Raw genomic sequence first — 19,313 nt, forward strand, 5'->3', positions numbered from 1 at the left:
TAATTCTTATTACTCAAGCAGCGGTGTACATAATGTGCCGCATGTCATGTAAGGCACAATATCCTCCCAACTGCTCCTGCACTCAGCACCGCCGGGCCCCCCTGACACTGCAGGCCCCGTAGTAGCTGCTACCACAGCACTGCCAATACCCCATTTACTATTACTAGAGGATTTGCAGAGGGTGCAGACCCAGAACCCCATATGAGCCTATAAGGGGGTGTTTTGTGTAAAAATTAATTCCCAACAGCCTCTTATTGATTTCAATGGGATGTAGTTCCTGGTTGTGCCCACTAACAGTGCCCATAACTGGGGAGTAACCCTTCATTACGGGAGTTTGGACATTTTTGACCTGGCCAATCTGATTATGAGTCCTTGGCTTCATTTTTACCCAAATAACACGATTTCAATTTTAATTTAAAAGAAACGAGTGTGTGCAATTCTGGTTGTCGCCTATAGGTGTCTCACTACATAATACTGCTACATCAGAACAAGGCTGGACAGCAGCAGGCGCTATATCCCTATGGTATGGTCATGTGATCAGTCAAGTCTATAAGCATTACCAAGGAAACGTTTAGTAAGCCCTAGGATGATCACGTGACCGCACCGCGTATATTTACCCGCCGCAGATTCGTCGCTTTCCGGTCCATGGCCAGGTGTGTTGTTTATTTAATATTTCTCGCCGCCGGTAAAAGCGTTACCGAGTGTACAGTTTATAAAGTGTAGTTCTAAAGCTGAGGCAAATATTTCATATTTTTTACAATGGAGCTTTTTGACGAATGTGCGGACGTGAATAGTCAGAGGCAAACACTGCGCGGGAGTTTTGAGTTGTGTGTGTGGGAGAGCGGAGCCCCGAGCCGGGGGATGAGATGTAATTGTCACACAGGGGCTTCTGTATTACCTCCGCACTATGGACAGACCCTCCAGGTAGGTGATCTGTACATTATGGATGGTAAGGGTTATTATACGTATGTGTATGCACAAGGGCATGTCCATACACCATCATTTTGCTGCTAATTCTTGCAATTAATAAAATAAAACTAATGTTCATGTCAGATTCCCATGCTACCCCTGTTCTGACTTTCCCCAGGTCCATGTCAGTCTCTACATCTTGCCCTATAGCCATGACACCCCAACATGAACCAATTTAACCCCTGCTGCGATCACTGAGGTCACATGTCCATATCAGGGCACCACTGCTCCAGGGGGTGCATGGGAAGCTTCCGAATCTGTATGACAGGGGTCGTGTAAGATAACCAATGCTTCTTTCTCTGTGTTTCTTACAAATTTTTAGGTGTCTGGAGACTAATAAAATGTATGTCCCATTGTCAAGAAAGGTTGTTTTTTTTTTTTCTTTTGTCTCATTTAATAAAAAGTCTAAATATATTTTGCAGGAATAAGAAATCGGTGGATTATTCACAGTTTTTGGACTTGGAAGATGATGGTAAGTCTGTCTATCTAGGTCTCATCTTCTATATTTCTATATCTATCTCTTTCTATCTATCGATCACATGTCTATCTATGGGGCAGATTTACTTACCCGGTCCTGTCGCGATCCAGCGGCGCGTTCTCTGTGGAGGATTCGGGTTCTGCCGTGATTCACTAAGGTAGTGCGCCCGATGTCCACCAGGTGTCGCTGCTGCGCTGAAGTTTGCCGGAGTTCACTGGAGTTCACGATCCATTGCTGGGTGCAGGTAAAGCGCGTGTCAAGCGACGGGTTTTCTGACAGCCACGCCCCCCGATTTCCGTTGCGTGCATGCCGGCACCGATGCGCCACAATCCGATCGCGTGCGCCAAAATCCCAGGGCAATAAAGGGAAAATCGGCCAAAAACCGGTTGTGATTCGGGCCCTTAGTAAGTTACCCCCTATGTCTCATCTTCTATGTTTCTATATATCTATATCTCTATCGGGATAGATATCTATATCGATAGATCTCTATCTATATCTCTTAGGGCTCCTGCACATATGACAGATATGTAATAATAAATGTATACACCACTGCTGTGCCTCCCTTCATATATAGGTCTATACGTTCTTCCAGGCAGACATGTAATAGGCAGATTAGGTCTTCCAGAATGAGAGCAAATTGTTAGCAATGTCTGGTTAACAGGTTGGAGAGTCATGAACAAGGGGTGTCTGAAAAGGTTATGAAATAATCCATTTAAAGGAAAGTTCTAGTACACAGGACACTCCAGTGGAGGGCTGCATTGCCTGTCAACTCAAGGGGCTACTTGATTCTCTATAGAAGCACCATCTACTACAGTACAGCACAAAAAGATCCCAGAAAATATATCTTAGTGCAGTGCTATATATAACCCCAGGTGGAAACCAATAGGTAATAATACAGCTGCACCCGTCTTCTAGAATTAACTTGGAGTTTTTATGTTGTGTATTTACATGGCGATTTAAAGAGGACCTGTCCCCCAATTTATCGGCACTAGGAGATCTTACTAAAGTAAGCAGCTCCTAGTGCTTGAACAAACTCCGCAGTGTTAGAGTGATAGCGTTACCGGAAACCTCCGGTAACGCTTTCAAACGCTGCGGCGGGGTACAGTGTAATTGTCGGACAGCTTGTGGCTGCTGTATAAAAAATTTGGGAATCATTTGAAGCTGACAATTACAATGACCACAAGACACTGATCAGTAGTGGATTACAGGCGATCCCCTACTTAAGGACACCTGACTTACAGACGACCCATAGTTAAAGACGGACACCTCTGCCCACTGTGACCTCTCTGGATGTTACTATAGTCCCAGACTGCAATGATCAGCTGTAAGGTGTCTGTAATGAAGCTTTATTGATAATCCTTGGTCCCATTACAGCAAAACATTTTGAAACTCCAATTATCACTGGGGCAAAATTTTTTTACCATTAAAAAATACAGTTCCGACCTGCATACAAATTCAACTTAAGAACAAACCTATGGAACCTATCTTGTACATTGTACATAACCCGCTGACTGCCTGTATAATAATGGTGGTAGCCTGTCACCGAAGCCTTCTTGGAGGCCCATAGCCACCCAACCCCCCCACCAACACCAAATTTTATGTTCAGAGGGGCCTACACCCATAAAATCCTGATGCATATGTTCCTGCTCTCAATACACATATATGCAAGATCCATTTCAGGATCTTTGAAGGTCCTCCAAAGGTCCAGAAACTGCAGATTGAAAGCAGCAGAAGGGACACATCCTCCATCCCCCAAGAAGCTGATTCTAGTACCAGATGTAGGAAGTGATTCCAGACTTGTAGGGGCCATAACATCCATACATTCCTGGGCCCATAATAGTCCTCTGAGGGTCAGTATTCTTCATACAATTTTTTCTCCCACAGATGGAGATTTTGCAGTATCTGCTCCTGTAAGTAAAAAAGCACGGGTGGAGATCAAGAAAGAAAAAAAGGAAAAAACGGTAAAGAAAATTCAAAAGGAAGAGGTCACACCGAACAATTCCCAAAACAAGAGGTGAGTGGATTCTGTATAGAAGGAGACACAAGCTTCTGGAGGGGATCACACGCATCAGTGATGTAATGTGCTATACCAGTGATGGCTAACCTATGGCACTGGTGCCAGAGGTGGCACTCGGAGCCCTTTCTGTGGGCACTCAGGCCATCACCAGAGATGACTCCAGGTATCTTCCTGCAGTCCCAGACAGCCCAGGACTTGCTGTGCACAGAGCTATTTTAAAGTGACAGCTCTACCTGGGACTATCACCTGCTTTATTGGTGTCCTCAGGTGCTGGTATCAATGAAAACTGTGACAGAGAAGGGAGTATAAATCAAAATCAAATTTCTGTGTTGGCACTTTGTGATAAATAAGCGGGTCTTTGTTGTAGTTTGGGCACTCGGCCTCTAAAAGGTTCGCCATCACTGTGCTATACCCTTACCCTCCAGTACAAGGGAAGGGGCCGGGGACTTCACTGTCCGTGCCAGGCCTGTTTCATAGAGCGCTGAGCTACTACATATCCACAGGGCAGGGGATGACAATCTGACCGGTCAGGGTTTGTCTGTTTGGATCCACACCCGTGGCTATAACCAGTGTCTCGTTCTCACTCATTTATGAAGCAGCAGTCCAAATAAGTGTCCTACAGCTCCATTCATTACTACTGGAGTGGTGCTGAGCACAGAGCTCTGGTATCTTGCAGACTCTCATAAGATAAATAAATGAGAGTGCAAATTTGGCAATTTGCAAAACTCCCTTAGTAATGAATGGTGCAGTAGGACACTTGCTCGACCTGCTGTTCCATTAATTAGTGCGAACAGGACCCCTATTCTTGTCATAATTGGGGATCTGTTCTCCAATCCTCCATAGATCAGATTGTTATCCCATGTTCTGTAAATAGCAGATGATAATCAAACTTTGTAGAACCCCTTTAGCAGCGTGTGCTCAGGCAAGGCTAAGCCTCCTAGGCTCTGGGCTACGTATCCGTTCACATGATGCGATGTTATGTGACAACTCATGTTTCTGAGCCAAATCCAAGGGGGCTTTAGCTAGCAGCAGCAGTAGTGTTGTTCTGTAATACCAGTGGTTGCCATAGGCTGCTGTGCCCACAGAATAAGATGCCACTCTGAAGTTTAATATGTTACCTTGTTGTAATAACGCATCACATTACGGGAAGGTTTAGCTATGATTTATGATATAAAAAGTATCTTTTTTTGTGTGTTTTTAGGCTGCCTCTGACAGATAAACTATATCAGAGGGATCTAGAAGTTGCTTTGGCTCTGTCTGTGAAGGAGACGTCTGTCATTATAGAGAATGATGAGAATACCCCCAGTAATGGTACGTGTATACTCCCGGACCTGTACATACGTGTGTGATCACTCTTGTAGCATTGCCTTTCACTCACCATTTTGAGGATAGACGGTTACATTTCACCCATGAGATCTTCACCTTTATCCTCAAAGTCAATGACTGTGATTTTTCCATAATCTCCACTGAAACAAACGCATATTTTCATCATTAATGGGATCTGCAGCTTTTCAACTTATCCTGTGAAAGTTGCTATAAATATCATTGATTGGAAAATATCATTTAAAGAGGAGTCAATTTCCTGGTTTTTAAAGGAAAACTGCAGTCACAGCTGATTCATTGAATCCTACATAGTGCAGGACCTGAACGGAGGGACACATGACTCTAGGTTCTAGCATGCGCTGCTGGGGGGTAGGGGACTCGGATACTCGCCTCTTCCCACTCCCACCTTGTGCAGTGGCTGTACCCGCTCCGATGTCATCACGTCTGCCGGCTTTAGAAACGGCACACAGGAGGGAGTAGATGACTTCTGTGTCAAATGGCTATAAGGATGATACTGTATAAATGTAACTACTAAGCAAATCGAGTAGCTAAATTTATACAGTCATAGAATTACATTTGGCCATTTTTTAGAGCAACCACAAGGCTGATGTGGCTGTGCTCTAGGCCATCAATATGGGATCTGGTTCTCGGCACCCCCCAACAATCTGCTAAGCTAAGGGGCCATGGCGATCCGGTAGCTGACATTGCTGTGCACACTATGTAGTGGCAGCTCGGTTTCATCTACAGTAACCAGTCTATGGCTGTGCTTGCCTCCTCATCACTGCAGACCCTTGAAGAGGGATATTGGGGGTCAAAACTGCTATAATCTGATAAACCTGTGTAAGGAGAGGTCTCTAGATTCCCCCCTCTTCCCCCAATGCCTTTAAAATCTTTACTCCTCTCTGAGGTCGGTGGGGAGGATGCCTGCAGAGTGAGAGCCTTTAAATGTTTATAGGACTTCTGAAACACCTGGAATCGGGAAATCCTGAGTGTTGCAACTAAATTTTAAAGGGCTTGTCCGGAGGTTGAAAAATATGGCTGCTTTCTTCCAGGTATTGCAGCTAAGCTCCATTCATCTCTACGCAGCTGAGGTGCAATATCAGAACAAACCATGGTGAGTTGTGGCGCTGTATGTGGCAAGAAAGCATCCATGTTATTTTTAAAACTCCACACCTCCCCTTTAAGCTTTGGGTTTTCCTATACAGTCCTACGCTTGTTTTTTGTTTTTGTTGCTCTCTGTGATACACCCTTATTTCTCCTTATTTCTTCTATGAACATCCCAGTGACTCATGTCTTGTGTTCTCCAGGAACTCTAGAAGATGCTCACAGGTTGATAAAAGACCCGGATGTGGCAGAAACCTCCTTCTCCAATTGCAGCATAGACAGCGGCTCTCTAGGTAATTTCTTTTTCTGCCCTGTATGCAATAATAAAGATGAGTCCCTTGAAGGGGTTTTCTTACTTTAGATAATTTGTTGCACAACCCTTGTGCTGCTTCCCCCAGAGACCAAGGCATGGTGGCTCAGTGGGTTAGCATTACAGCCTTGCATAGCTGGGGTCCTGGGTTCAAGTCCCAGGGTCAACATCTGCAAAGAGTTTGTATGTTCTCTCCGTGTTTTCGTGGGTTTCCTTTGGGTCCTCCGGTTTCCTCCCATGCTCCAAAACATACTGGTAGGTTGATTAGAGTGTGAGCCCCATTGTGGACAGGGACTGATATGGCAAGCTCTGTGCAGCGCTGCGGTATCTGTGTGCGCTATATAAATAAAGGAATTATTATCCTTCATTGATGACTGTACTCATTGATGCTCACCGCACCTGGTATCTCCTGCTCTGCCCTGACTCCTGTCACTGGCAGTATTTGCCAGCATTGGGATCCAGGGCAGTGCAGCGGCTGAAGCAAGGGGGGACCTGATGTCAGCTGTTCTGTACTTACCGCTCGGCTCCTCTCCTGCTCTGGCCGCGGCACTGCCCTGTAACAGGAAGGAGAAGAGTAGGTGGGGTAGGGTCTCCAGTATTCTAGGTCCACTCTGGGGGGCACGTTGGGGATGGCTTATAGATCCAACTTCTCTTGTGATTTGTTGATTTTTATGGATTAGGATGGTTGATTCATTATAAGGCAAAACTGTGTCCGTCATTCAGATATTCCCCTCTCCTTGGGTAGTGGCCGCATCTCCTGTTATCACCCGGCTCCAGCGCACAGATACAGAAAGCAAAATCTTCTAGAGATATTGAGATACTTGCATCCAGTATTTACTCACTACTGAGTCAAACCTTGACCTTTCTGCTTGACTCCTCAGGTCTAGATGAGATCACAGACGACAATGAAGATGCAAGTAGAGCCCGAGGCTGCAGACAAGCCGCTTCTAGGGCCATAACAGAGCAGAGGAAACTCCTGACAGAAGAAAGCGGCGATGAAGAGGAGGCGGATGAGTTTAATCCAGTAGCCGGTATGTACTGTATCACACAGATCCCACAACTACTTCATAGGGCATCAGCGTTGTGTGCACTTTAAGACCTGTCGCTCTTTGCTTTAGTGGTCCTCCAGATCTTTGGGGTGAGTGTAACCTCTTGACTTGTCCACGTATCTTGCAGATGATGACTCTGAGAGCGACTCAAGTTTTAGTGGAGAGGATGAAGAATTCGAAGTTAAAAAAACCAAGAAACCAGCAACTAGTAAAGCAGCGAAGCAGAAGCCAAAGAGGGAAAAGAAGGAGAAAACTGTGTCCAAGACACAGAAAACTGGTGAGATTGAGAGGATGGTCAGAGGTACCACAATAATGTATATCACAGTCCCAGATTTTGGAGGGGGTGTTTGTTTTCTGTGCTGGGAAAAGACACCCTTGTCCACAGTGTCACCAAATTTTATCCCATTAAACTCGCAACCCCCTCAGGTTAGGGATGAAATGTCCTTTCCAGAATGTCCTTTTCAAAGCCCTTATCTTCAGTTCTATATTACATAGAAACATGGTGCTGGTGTCATATTAAAGATAAGAATCTCATCTTCCAGTTTACATCGGGCTTGTGGTTCTGTGATCTGCAGAACCGGAAACAGGTAAAGACCTAATTGGTAATGTGCACTACAGATAAAGATCTAATTCCACCTTTGGAATCTCTGTCTGTATTTCTAGTTCGGTAGATCACAGAACCACAAGCTTTTTGCGACCTGGAAAATGAGATTACTAAACAAATTGAGTAGATAAATTCATACAGTGAAATTACATTTGGCCCTTTAAGGGCGACCACAAGGCCGATGTGGCTCTGCTCTAGGCCATCAATATGGCCAGCAGACGTAGCTGGACACACTGTGTAGTGCCAGGGTGGTCCCATCTACAGACCAGTCTATTTCTGTGCCTCCTGATCACTGTAGACCCTTGAAGAGCGGTGCTGGAAACATGGTGCTGGTGTCATATTAAAGATAAGAATCTCATCTTCCAGATTGCATCAGGCTTGTGGTTCTGTGATCTGCAGAACCAGAGCAGACTGGTGAATAACTGCAGATAAAGTTTGCTGGTTATGAAGATCACAGAACCACAAGCTTTTTTGCGACCCGGGAGATGAGATTCTTATCTTATACCTCCGAATCGACTTGTGATGTATTAGTATGTCACGGGTCCATTTAGGGAGTATAGAGCGGCCTCACAGGCTGAACCCTCTCCATATCAGCTGCCTATTAGCTGAATATTGCAGTAAACATCCACAATTGTTCCCGGCACCAATAGTGGGTGTCAACATTTTGACCTCCGTTGACAAAGCCCCTCGGGAACCACCAAATTGACTTTGAAAAAAATAAATGGCACCTTACACAGGTCTGTACACTGAAATATGAAAAAAAGTTATTAGCTTCCTAGTACTTGGCATTGAATATTAAATACGGTCACTATAAAGAGACCGAAAACGAGCCCACTTGCAGCTCTGTGCACAGAAAAATAAAAAAGCTATTGATTTTCAAAGGAGGGGAGCGAAAAAATGGAACCTTAAAAATTGAAAATAATCACGGTTAGAGATTTCACATAAGAGAGGGAATTCTGGGAAGGACCTGAGGGGTGGGGGGTGGGGGGGGGTAGTTTAATGAGGTGGAATCTGGTGACCGGTTTCCTTCAAGTAAAGTCTCTGTCCCTCCAGGCGTGTAGTGTATGTAGCGAGGCTCTGCATGTCCTGTTCAGCTGGATGTCGGACACGTATGAGTTTGGACTTCCGATATCCGGATGGGGCGACCATACGCAGCCTCTTACCATCCGTGACCTGTAGCCTAGTGTGACTTTATCTTTTTGTCGTTTTGCAGCGCCTCTTACTCCAATCACCATTAAAATAAAGCCGATGCCAGAAAGGAAAGCGCCGGTCAGTTCCCCCGGCGCCTCCAGGCCCTCAGTGCACAGCCACAGCAGTCCTCCGGTGGGCATGAAGAGACCGGCGTGGACGCCTCCAGGTACCCTCACTTATCGCTCCCCACTGCCGGCCCGGCCTTCATCCTCATTCCCTCCATAGTCATCAATCTAGCGCTTTTTTAGCTCCTTCTTGACAATTTCCCCACCCCCCGGCTGTGCATGCAGATATACAGGGAATTCGTGTCAATATATAAATTCATCTTTGTCTCTCTGCAGCTTCATCGGGTGCAGTGAGGAGTCCTCTGGGAGGAGTCGCCGTGAAGTCTCCGAATCAAGGTCTTCGCCTCGGCCTGTCAAGACTAGCGAGGGTGAAGCCATTACACCCGACCCCTGCCCTGCACTGAGCCATGACATCTGACGTTAAGGAAATCTACCATCAAAATCCATCATGATAAACCAGGGAGTACCAGGCACCATGACTGTGGTATCTTCTTATATCTGTTATCCTTGCCCTCCTTCTAAAATTAAGTTTTTTTTTAAATTGCTCTGGCTGCACAGGCCGTTACACTGTCTCGCCTTCCTCTGCCTGATGTAATCTCACTGCAGCAGAAGAAGTTTCAGCACACAGTAGGGAGGTGGGGCATGCTCCTACACACTGTAACAGCCTGTGAATCTGTATCACAGAGGGGCTCTGGTAACACCCCCAAGGGCCCTTCAGTCTCATTAGCATAATTTAAAAGTTGATTTTAGAAGGAAGGAGGCCATGGATAGCAAATATAAGATGATTACCACAGTCACAGTGCCCGGATCTATGAGGAAGTGCCCCTGGTGTTTTAGGTTTGAAGGTGGATTTACTGTAAGGATGACCGCCATGTAACACAGAAGACGGATGCAGGGGCTTTGGAGACCTGGACTCGTAGGCGTCTGATGCCCCTAAGAGGTATCAGACCCCAAACCTCCCTGCAGACTTTTACTCCCCCCAAAAAATTATTTTATTTTCTAGGATAAACTTCTAAATATTGTCCGGACCTGAGAATGTTTTATAATCCGATCAGTTTCTTGGAAAGCTGAATGATGACTTGCATTGTCACTGTCTGTATGTCTTTTATATACTGCTCTTGTATAGCGCCCCCTCTGGTGTATTTTATTTGTGTGTGTGTGTGTGTGTATAAACCCTGTTTTTAGTCCCTCTCCAGTTCTTTGTGACCCGGGAATAATCACATTGTAATATAGTCTGTCCAGAATGGAATAAAAGTCAATATTTTATTACTTTACACTTGAGCATTTGCTTATTTCTGAGTGGAGAATAGACAATGTATGTATCTGCACAGCGCCGCTTATTGGCTGTACTTGGTATTGCAGTTCAGACATGTACGATGGGCTTTATAGTGACTACTATCCAGCACACATCAAACAATGGGGGGAGCACAGCCCTGCAGATATCATTGTGGATCATCAATATGAGATCCATGGGGATCCAGCGACTGGACACAAAATGATCAGCTGCCTCCCCTGTATTGGCCTGGAGCAGTAACACAGTTTGTCCACTATAAAGAGAACGGAGCTATTCTATCTGCAGGTCGGACCCGGATAGTTCATCAATATATTAAAGCCAGAAATCCCTCATTAACTGATGGTCTAGAGGATCCGACCTTTATTCATATGAAATCCATGAGCTTTCCTATGTAGTGGTTATCAATCTGAGCACATGGGGGTCTGCCCTAAAATCGCACAGGGATAAGGGTCTTTAAGGGTCCGGCTTCTGGGACCCCCGATGATCACAAGAACTGATGTGAATGGAGTGTTCATCGGCATGTGTGACCTCCAGTCTACTATCTTTTATGGGACTTGTAGTCCTTGTCATCACTGAGGGTCCCAGTGGTAGGACCACCAAAATTCAGACTCCTATCCAATAGTCTAGTATTGTATCGCACAGCTACAACTTTACGTGTTTTTACCAATTGTGATTATTTGCTGCACGTTTTTATAGATCACACATTAAATGTAGCAATTTTGAGAAAAATTAGGCTATTGGACCCTAGTTTAACCTTCGGACCTAACACTGGACACGCACTCACCACACCACATACCACTTACAACCACAATCCTATTCTGACTGGCATACAGCTTTTTTTCTAATCCATATCTGTCTTTATTCAATAAACTTTAAGAAAGTTTTAAGATTTAAAAAAGTAAAAAAAAAAATCTCATGCACCTGCAATTTCCACTACAAATCTGCCTGTTATGTCTGATGTGAGCACTAGATGGAGCTCTAGTCTACCGCTAATTGATGGATTCATGTCAATAGGCCTGTTTGGTCTCGGCGGCTATCCGTAGTCCGCTAAGGTTCATGGGTTGTACGGAAAGATGGCGCCTGTCATGGATTTGTTATGAAGATTCTGTGGATGTGAAATACCCGCCCGGGGAGTGACCGGCTCCGGTACAACATCCACAGTGTAACGGGGGCGGCAGCGGAGAGGACACCAGAGGGCGCTGTGCTGCAGGCGGAGGATTAGGTCAGTGCTACAACCCCGCTACATGTCACAGGAGCAGCGCTAGAGGGCGCAGTGCACAGCTCATCATGTACCCTGATATAATGTCCTACTCCTCACCTATACCCCAGAGCTGCACTCACTATTCTGCTGCTGGTGCAGTCACTGTGTACATACATGACATTACTTATCCTGTACTGATCCTGAGTTACATCCTGTATTATACTCCAGAGCTGCACTCACTATTCTGCTGCTGGTGCAGTCACTGTGTACATACATGACATTACTTATCCTGTACTGATCCTGAGTTACATCCTGTATTATACTCCAGAGCTGCACTCACTATTCTGCTGCTGGTGCAGTCACTGTGTACATACATGACATTACTTATCCTGTACTGATCCTGAGTTACATCCTGTATAATACCCCAGAGCTGCACTCACTATTCTGCTGCTGGTGCAGTCACTGTGTACATACATGATATTACTTATCCTGTACTGATCCTGAGTTACATCCTGTATTATACCCCAGAGCTGCACTCACTATTCTGCTGCTGGTGCAGTCACTGGGTACATACATGACATTACTTATCCTGTACTGATCCTGAGTTACATCCTGTATTATACCCCAGAGCTGCACTCACTATTCTGCTGCTGGTGCAGTCACTGTGTACATACATGACATTACTTATCCTGTACTGATCCTGAGTTACATCCTGTATTATACCCCAGAGCTGTACTCACTATTCTGCTGCTGGTGCAGTCACTGGGTACATACATGACATTACTTATCCTGTACTGATCCTGAGTTACATCCTGTATTATACTCCAGAGCTGCACTCACTATTCTGCTGGTGGTGCAGTCACTGTGTACATACATGACATTACTTATCCTGTACTGATCCTGAGTTACATCCTGTATTATACCCCAGAGCTGCACTCACTATTCTGCTGCTGGTGCAGTCACTGTGTACATACATGACATTACTTATCCTGTACTGATCCTGAGTTACATCCTGTATTATACTCCAGAGCTGCACTCACTATTCTGCTGCTGGTGCAGTCACTGTGTACATACATGATATTACTTATCCTGTACTGATCCTGAGTTACATCCTGTATTATACCCCAGAGCTGCACTCACTATTATGCTGCTGGTGCAGTCACTGTGTACATACATGACATTACTTATCCTGTACTGATCCTGAGTTACATCCTGTATTATACCCCAGAGCTGCACTCACTATTCTGCTGCTGGTGCAGTCACTGTGTACATACATGACATTACTTATCCTGTACTGATCCTGAGTTACATCCTGTATTATACCCCAGAGCTGCACTCACTATTCTGCTGCTGGTGCAGTCACTGTGTACATACATGACATTACTTATCCTGTACTGATCCTGAGTTACATCCTGTATTATACCCCAGAGCTGCACTCACTATTCTGCTGCTGGTGCAGTCACTGGGTACATACATGACATTACTTATCCTGTACTGATCCTGAGTTACCTCCTGTATTATACCCCAGAGCTGTACTCACTATTCTGCTGCTGGTGCAGTCACTGTGTACATACATGACATTACTTATCCTGTACTGATCCTGAGTTACCTCCTGTATTATACTCCAGAGCTGCACTCACTATTCTGCTGCTGGCGCAGTCACTGTGTACATACATGACATTACTTATCCTGTACTGATCCTGAGTTACATCCTGTATTATACTCCAGAGCTGCACTCACTATTCTGCTGCTGGTGCAGTCACTGTGTACATACATGACATTACTTATCCTGTACTGATCCTGAGTTACATCCTGTATTATACCACAGAGCTGCACTCACTATTCTGCTGCCGCTGCAGTCACTGTGTACATACATGACATTACTTATCCTGTACTGATCCTGAGTTACATCCTGTATTATACTCCAGAGCTGCACTCACTATTCTGCTGCTGGTACAGTCTCTGTGTACATACATGACATGACTTATCCTGTACTGATCCTGAGTTACATCCTGTATTATACTCCAGAGCTGCACTCACTATTCTGCTGCTGGTGCAGTCACTGTGTACATACATGACATTACTTATCCTGTACTGATCCTGAGTTACATCCTGTATTATACCCCAGAGCTGCACTCACTATTCTGCTGCTGGTGCAGTCACTGTGTACATACATGACATGACTTATCCTGTACTGATCCTGAGTTACATCCTGTATTATACCCCAGAGCTGCACTCACTATTCTGCTGCTGGTGCAGTCACTGGGTACATACATGACATCACTTATCCTGTACTGATCCTGAGTTACATCCTGTATTATACTCCAGAGCAGCACTCACTATTCTGCTGCTGGTGCAGTCACTGTGTACATACATGACATTACTTATCCTGTACTGATCCTGAGTTACTTCCTGTATTATACTCCAGAGCTGCACTCACTATTCTGCTGCTGGTGCAGTCACTGTGTACATACATGACATTACTTATCCTGTACTGATCCTGAGTTACTTCCTGTATTATACTCCAGAGCTGCACTCACTATTCTGCTGATTCTCTTGTAGTTGGAGACACGATGAAGCCTGGGAAAGTGAACCCCAGTTACGTGGAGCGGGATTTTGTGTATACGTTCGGGGCCGGGTCGCAGAGCTTTGTCCTGACTGTTCCTCTGCAGTTTCCGGTCCAGGAGAACCTTGATCACTTACATGGACGTCTCGTGCTGCTCCATGACCTTCCCTGCTTCATAGAACAAGGTGAGGGATCTATTTCTCCTTCTGGTAGGTAGGGGGCGTTGCAGAGAATACACCCACATTGGGGTGTTGTTTCCTCAGGAACTTGCAGAGGAAAACCACGTCATGTCGACTCAGGCCTGGAGTTGGGCCTAAATCTCTAGGCCTCAAAACCGTCCATGTATCTCCTAGCAACCAATGAGAGCGCATCTTTGAGTTTGCAAACCACTCTGATAAAATGAAAGCTGCACTGTGATTGGTTGCTACTAACAGAAGTTCCTGTATATTGAGCGTGACTCATCTAAACCCTCCCTGTTATCCATAGCAGCCAATCACAGCGCTGCTTTCATTTTACCACATGCCCAGTTTTCAATTACAGGCCCTGGAAAATTGTGTTGCTCATTGCAACCAATCACAACAAGTTTCATTTCCAGACCACATTGGTAAAAATGAAAGCTGCTTTGTGATTGGTTGATCTAGGTTTAAATATAAGGGAAAAAACTCATATCCAAAGCAAAAAATCAAACAAAAACAAAAATTGGTGTAAATATGACACCACATACGGTATTATATAGACACACTATGACGGTATTATGTGCTTACTATAAGGTGTTTTTATATGGGCATGGTATGGCTTCATAATATTTTATACATATACACATGATGGCGGTATTATATTGGCAATGTATTGCACTATGGAGGTACAGCGTGTGTTATGTGAATACCGTATGGCGGTATTATTGATGCATTGTATGGCTTCATAATATATTCATAACAGAACACATTGTGGCGGTATTATATTAGGGCTGTATGACACCTTTATGAAGACTATGGCGGTATTATGTTAGTTTTCTCTCTTGTTTTAGACCCCGATGTAGCACTATATGAGGGTAGTGTGAAAAACTCTATGGCGGCATTATGTGCACACTCCGTCATGTTATTGTTTGATCGCGGTAGGAGAATATTATGTGGGTAGTGTATGGGGACATTATTTAAGCAATGTATAGCAGTATGTATATCATGCGTAATGTTATCAGTAATGGCAAACTATATGAGGGTAGTATGTAGCACCCTATGGCGGTATTATGTGTTCTCTCTATCTTGATATTGTTTTGTCAGTATTATGTGTTACTGTATGGTAATATTATGTGTGTAGTAGATGAGACTATATGGCTGTATTATGTAGGTAGTATGCTGTCACTATTTGGCTTCTATACATGCACATCATGACGGTAGTATGTTGGTATTACATGGTAATATTATTTTAGCACGGTAGAGAAATTAGTTTGCTGATAATCTATATAGTATGTTTTGAAGTGTAGATGTAGTATGTACATACCCTATGTTGTATGCATACTGTATGAGATTATTATGCGTGCACTCTATGGTGCTATTATTTGAGCACAGTTTGGCAGTGTTATCTATATACAGTATGACAGTATTATGTGTGTACTCTATGGTGTTATTATTTGGGCACAGTTTGGCAGTATTATCTATATACAGTATGACAGTATTATGTGTGTACTCTATGGTGCTATTATTTGAGCACAGTTTGGCTGCATTATCTATATACAGTATTATGTGTGTACTCTATGGTGCTATTATTTGAGCACATTTTGGTAGTTTTATCTATATACAGTATGACAGTATTATGTGTGTACTCTATGGTGCTATTATTTGGGCACAGTTTGGTAGTTTTATCTATATACAGTATGACAGTATTATGTGTGTACTCTATGGTGCTATTATTTGGGCACAGTTTGGCAGTGTTATCTATATACAGTATGACAGTATTATGTGTGTACTCTATGGTGCTATTATTTGAGCACAGTTTGGCAGTATTATCTATATACAGTATGACAGTATTATGCGTGTACTCTATGGTGCTATTATTTGAGCACAGTTTGGCTGCATTATCTATATACAGTAATATGTGTGTACTCTATGGTGCTATTATTTGAGCACAGTTTGGCAGTGTTATTTATATACACTATGACAGTATTATGTGTGTACTCTATGGTGCTATTATTTGAGCACAGTTTGGCAGTATTATCTATATACAGTATGACAGTATTATGCATGTACTCTATGGTGCTATTATTTGAGCACAGTTTGGCTGCATTATCTATATACAGTATTATGTGTGTACTCTATGGTGCTATTATTTGAGCACAGTTTGGCAGTGTTATTTATATACACTATGACAGTATTATGTGTGTACTCTATGGTGCTATTATTTGAGCACAGTTTGGCAGTATTATCTATATACACTATGACAGTATTATGTGTGTACTCTATGGTGCTATTATTTGAGCACAGTTTGGCAGTATTATCTATATACAGTATGACAGTATTATGTGTGTACTCTATGGTGCTTTTTTTTTAGCACAGTTTGGCTGCATTATCTATATACAGTATTATGTGTGTACTCTATGGTGCTATTATTTGAGCACAGTTTGGCAGTATTATCTATATACAGTATGACAGTATTATGTGTACTCTATGGTGCTATTATTTGAGCACAGTTTGGCAGTATTATCTATATACAGTATGACAGTACTATGTGTACTCTATGGTGCTATTATTTGAGCACAGTTTGGCAGTATTATCTATATACAGTATGACAGTATTATGTGTACTCTATGGTGCTATTATTTGAGCACAGTTTGGCAGTATTATCTATATACAGTATGACAGTATTATGTGTACTCTATGGTGCTATTATTTGAGCACAGTTTGGCAGTATTATCTATATACAGTATGACAGTATTATGTGTACTCTATGGTGCTATTATTTGAGCACAGTTTGGCAGTATTATCTATATACAGTATGACAGTATTATGTGTACTCTATGGTGCTATTATTTGAGCACAGTTTGGCAGTATTATCTATATACAGTATGACAGTATTATGTGTACTCTATGGTGCTATTATTTGAGCACAGTTTGGCAGTATTATCTATATACACTATGACAGTATTATGTGTGTACTCTATGGTGTTATTATTTGAGCACAGTTTGGCAGTGTTATCTATATACAGTATGACAGTATTATGTGTGTACTCTATGGTGCTATTATTTGAGCACAGTTTGGCAGTATTATCTATATACAGTATGACAGTATTATGTGTACTCTATGGTGCTATTATTTGAGCACAGTTTGGCAGTATTATCTATATACACTATGACAGTATTATGTGTGTACTCTATGGTGTTATTATTTGAGCACAGTTTGGCAGTGTTATCTATATACAGTATGACAGTATTATGTGTGTACTCTATGGTGCTATTATTTGAGCACAGTTTGGCAGTATTATCTATATACAGTATGACAGTATTATGTGTACTCTATGGTGCTATTATTTGAGCACAGTTTGGCAGTATTATCTATATACAGTATGACAGTATTATGTGTGTACTCTATGGTGCTATTATTTGAGCACAGTTTGGCAGTATTATCTATATACAGTATGGCAGTATTATGTGTGTACTCTATGGTGCTATTATTTGAGCACAGTTTGGCAGTATTATCTATATACAGTATGACAGTATTATGTGTACTCTATGGTGCTATTATTTGAGCACAGTTTGGCAGTATTATCTATATACAGTATGACAGTATTATGTGTACTCTACGATTATGTATGTGCTCGGATAATAATACCCTAGAGAACACGTGATTATGGATTATTTTTCTTCCTCTTTCTATAAGACCTGAAGAAATCTCTGAAGCAGTTTGTGGAGGAGGAAACCATCAAAGATTTTGACAGAGACGCTGAGCAGGCGCTGGAGGCGGTGAGCTCGGGGCAGGTGAACGCGGGAACCTTGGCCAATACCTGGATGAGAGCCTATACCGTGGTGAGAAACAAGATCTCTGCTTGCAGTCAGTGAATCATTTCTGCATCCATAGGTTGTGCAAGCGGCTTAAAGGGATTGTCCGGGATCGATGAATTTGGGAAGGGGAAGGGGCGCTGTCTTGCTGAACGTTTAAGTAAGAATAGCCCTTTAAGAAATGAGTCATATCTGACCCTCTGGGGAAGGCAGAAGCCTACACCCTAGTAGAATGCAGCTCTTATACAGATGGCTGATATAAAGAGTGACAACTAGGGGGCAGTAGAGCGCTGCTGCTAGGGGATAACATAAATTCTGATATATTTTGGACATTAGGACATCTAAACCACATTCAGAACACAGGGGATGAAGAAGGCGCTCATGGCCAGGCATGGCACTGCTGAATATAGATGTCCCTTCCCCCTATCAATAAGTTGAAGATCTGTTTGGTGACCAATTGGGATCTTATTAGGGCGAAAGAGACCCCCAAAGCCGTTTAACTACAGTCGATTGTCAAAGTGTGAACCCTTAAAGAGGGCTCATCACCTCTCCGGACATGTCATTACCTATACTACCATCTTAGATCTCTTCATGGCGTTGTCCCTCTGTTTATCCTCCTGGAAATGAGCATCACCCTACGATTTGTCAATCAAGAGTGTCCTGACACTTTCTGGCAGTTCTGATTGGACAGTATCAGGCTGTGAAGGGAAACGCCATCAATTGGTATTACCCAGCAGTCAATAGAGTCACACATTTCCAGGAGGAATAACTGAGGTTCTGACGGATTTGAGCTTAAAAAATGTTGAAAAAGTGTCAGGTCCACATTAAGGTAAGTAAAATTGAATAAAAGGAGGCCGATTTGGAGGACAGGTTCACTTTAAATTGTGCTGAGCTAAACTATACTGATCCTCCCTCCCTGCAGACCACACTAGAACATGCCCGTCCAGAGGAGCCCAACTGGGATGAAGATTTTGCCGACATTTATCATGACCTCATTCACTCCCCGGCCTCGGAAACCCTTCTGAACCTGGAGCACAACTACTTTGTCAGCATCTCGGAGCTGCTAGGGGAGCGGGACGTGGAGCTGAAGAAGTTGCGAGAGAGGTGATTTTATGTATTGAGTTTTGGGAAAGCGTCTGTGTAACTTTCA

At 43.4% G+C, this 19,313-nt stretch overlaps 2 protein-coding genes across 3 annotated transcripts in view; both read left to right on the top strand.

The window, feature by feature from the left end:
* Positions 1–501: 501 nt before the first annotated feature.
* RAD51AP1 (RAD51 associated protein 1) lies at positions 502–10,384 on the top strand. Of its 2 annotated transcripts, XM_072145411.1 has the most exons (10): positions 508–653; positions 766–924; positions 1,392–1,441; positions 3,332–3,461; positions 4,666–4,775; positions 6,095–6,184; positions 7,083–7,232; positions 7,378–7,527; positions 9,068–9,211; positions 9,387–10,384. In XM_072145411.1, the coding sequence occupies exons 2-10, from the start codon at positions 908–910 to the stop codon at positions 9,512–9,514; spliced, it is 969 nt and encodes a 322-aa protein (XP_072001512.1). In that variant the 5' UTR covers positions 508–653; positions 766–907; the 3' UTR covers positions 9,515–10,384. The 2 variants fall into 2 exon arrangements, with proteins under 2 accessions (XP_072001514.1, XP_072001512.1); XM_072145413.1 differs by lacking the exon at positions 766–924 and having other exon boundaries at positions 502–653.
* Positions 10,385–11,437: 1,053 nt separating this feature from the next.
* Positions 11,438–19,313, top strand: part of FERRY3 (FERRY endosomal RAB5 effector complex subunit 3) — a 31,431-nt gene continuing 23,555 nt past the window's right edge. The window contains exons 1-4 of the mRNA XM_072145414.1: positions 11,438–11,626; positions 14,168–14,356; positions 18,045–18,190; positions 19,086–19,267. Coding sequence (XP_072001515.1) covers positions 14,179–14,356; positions 18,045–18,190; positions 19,086–19,267 — 506 coding nt within the window. The 5' untranslated portion in view covers positions 11,438–11,626; positions 14,168–14,178. The remainder of the gene's footprint in view (positions 11,627–14,167; positions 14,357–18,044; positions 18,191–19,085; positions 19,268–19,313) is intronic.

This window comes from Engystomops pustulosus, chromosome 4 (genome assembly GCF_040894005.1).
Source record: "Engystomops pustulosus chromosome 4, aEngPut4.maternal, whole genome shotgun sequence".
Lineage (NCBI taxonomy): Eukaryota > Metazoa > Chordata > Amphibia > Anura > Leptodactylidae > Engystomops > Engystomops pustulosus.

Excerpts from the sequence above, each read along its gene's own strand:
- RAD51AP1 (XM_072145411.1), top strand. Across the intron at positions 4,776-6,094 it reads TGAGAATACCCCCAGTAATG|GAACTCTAGAAGATGCTCAC; the intron begins GTACGTGTATAC and ends TGTGTTCTCCAG. Across the intron at positions 7,528-9,067 it reads GTCCAAGACACAGAAAACTG|CGCCTCTTACTCCAATCACC; the intron begins GTGAGATTGAGA and ends GTCGTTTTGCAG.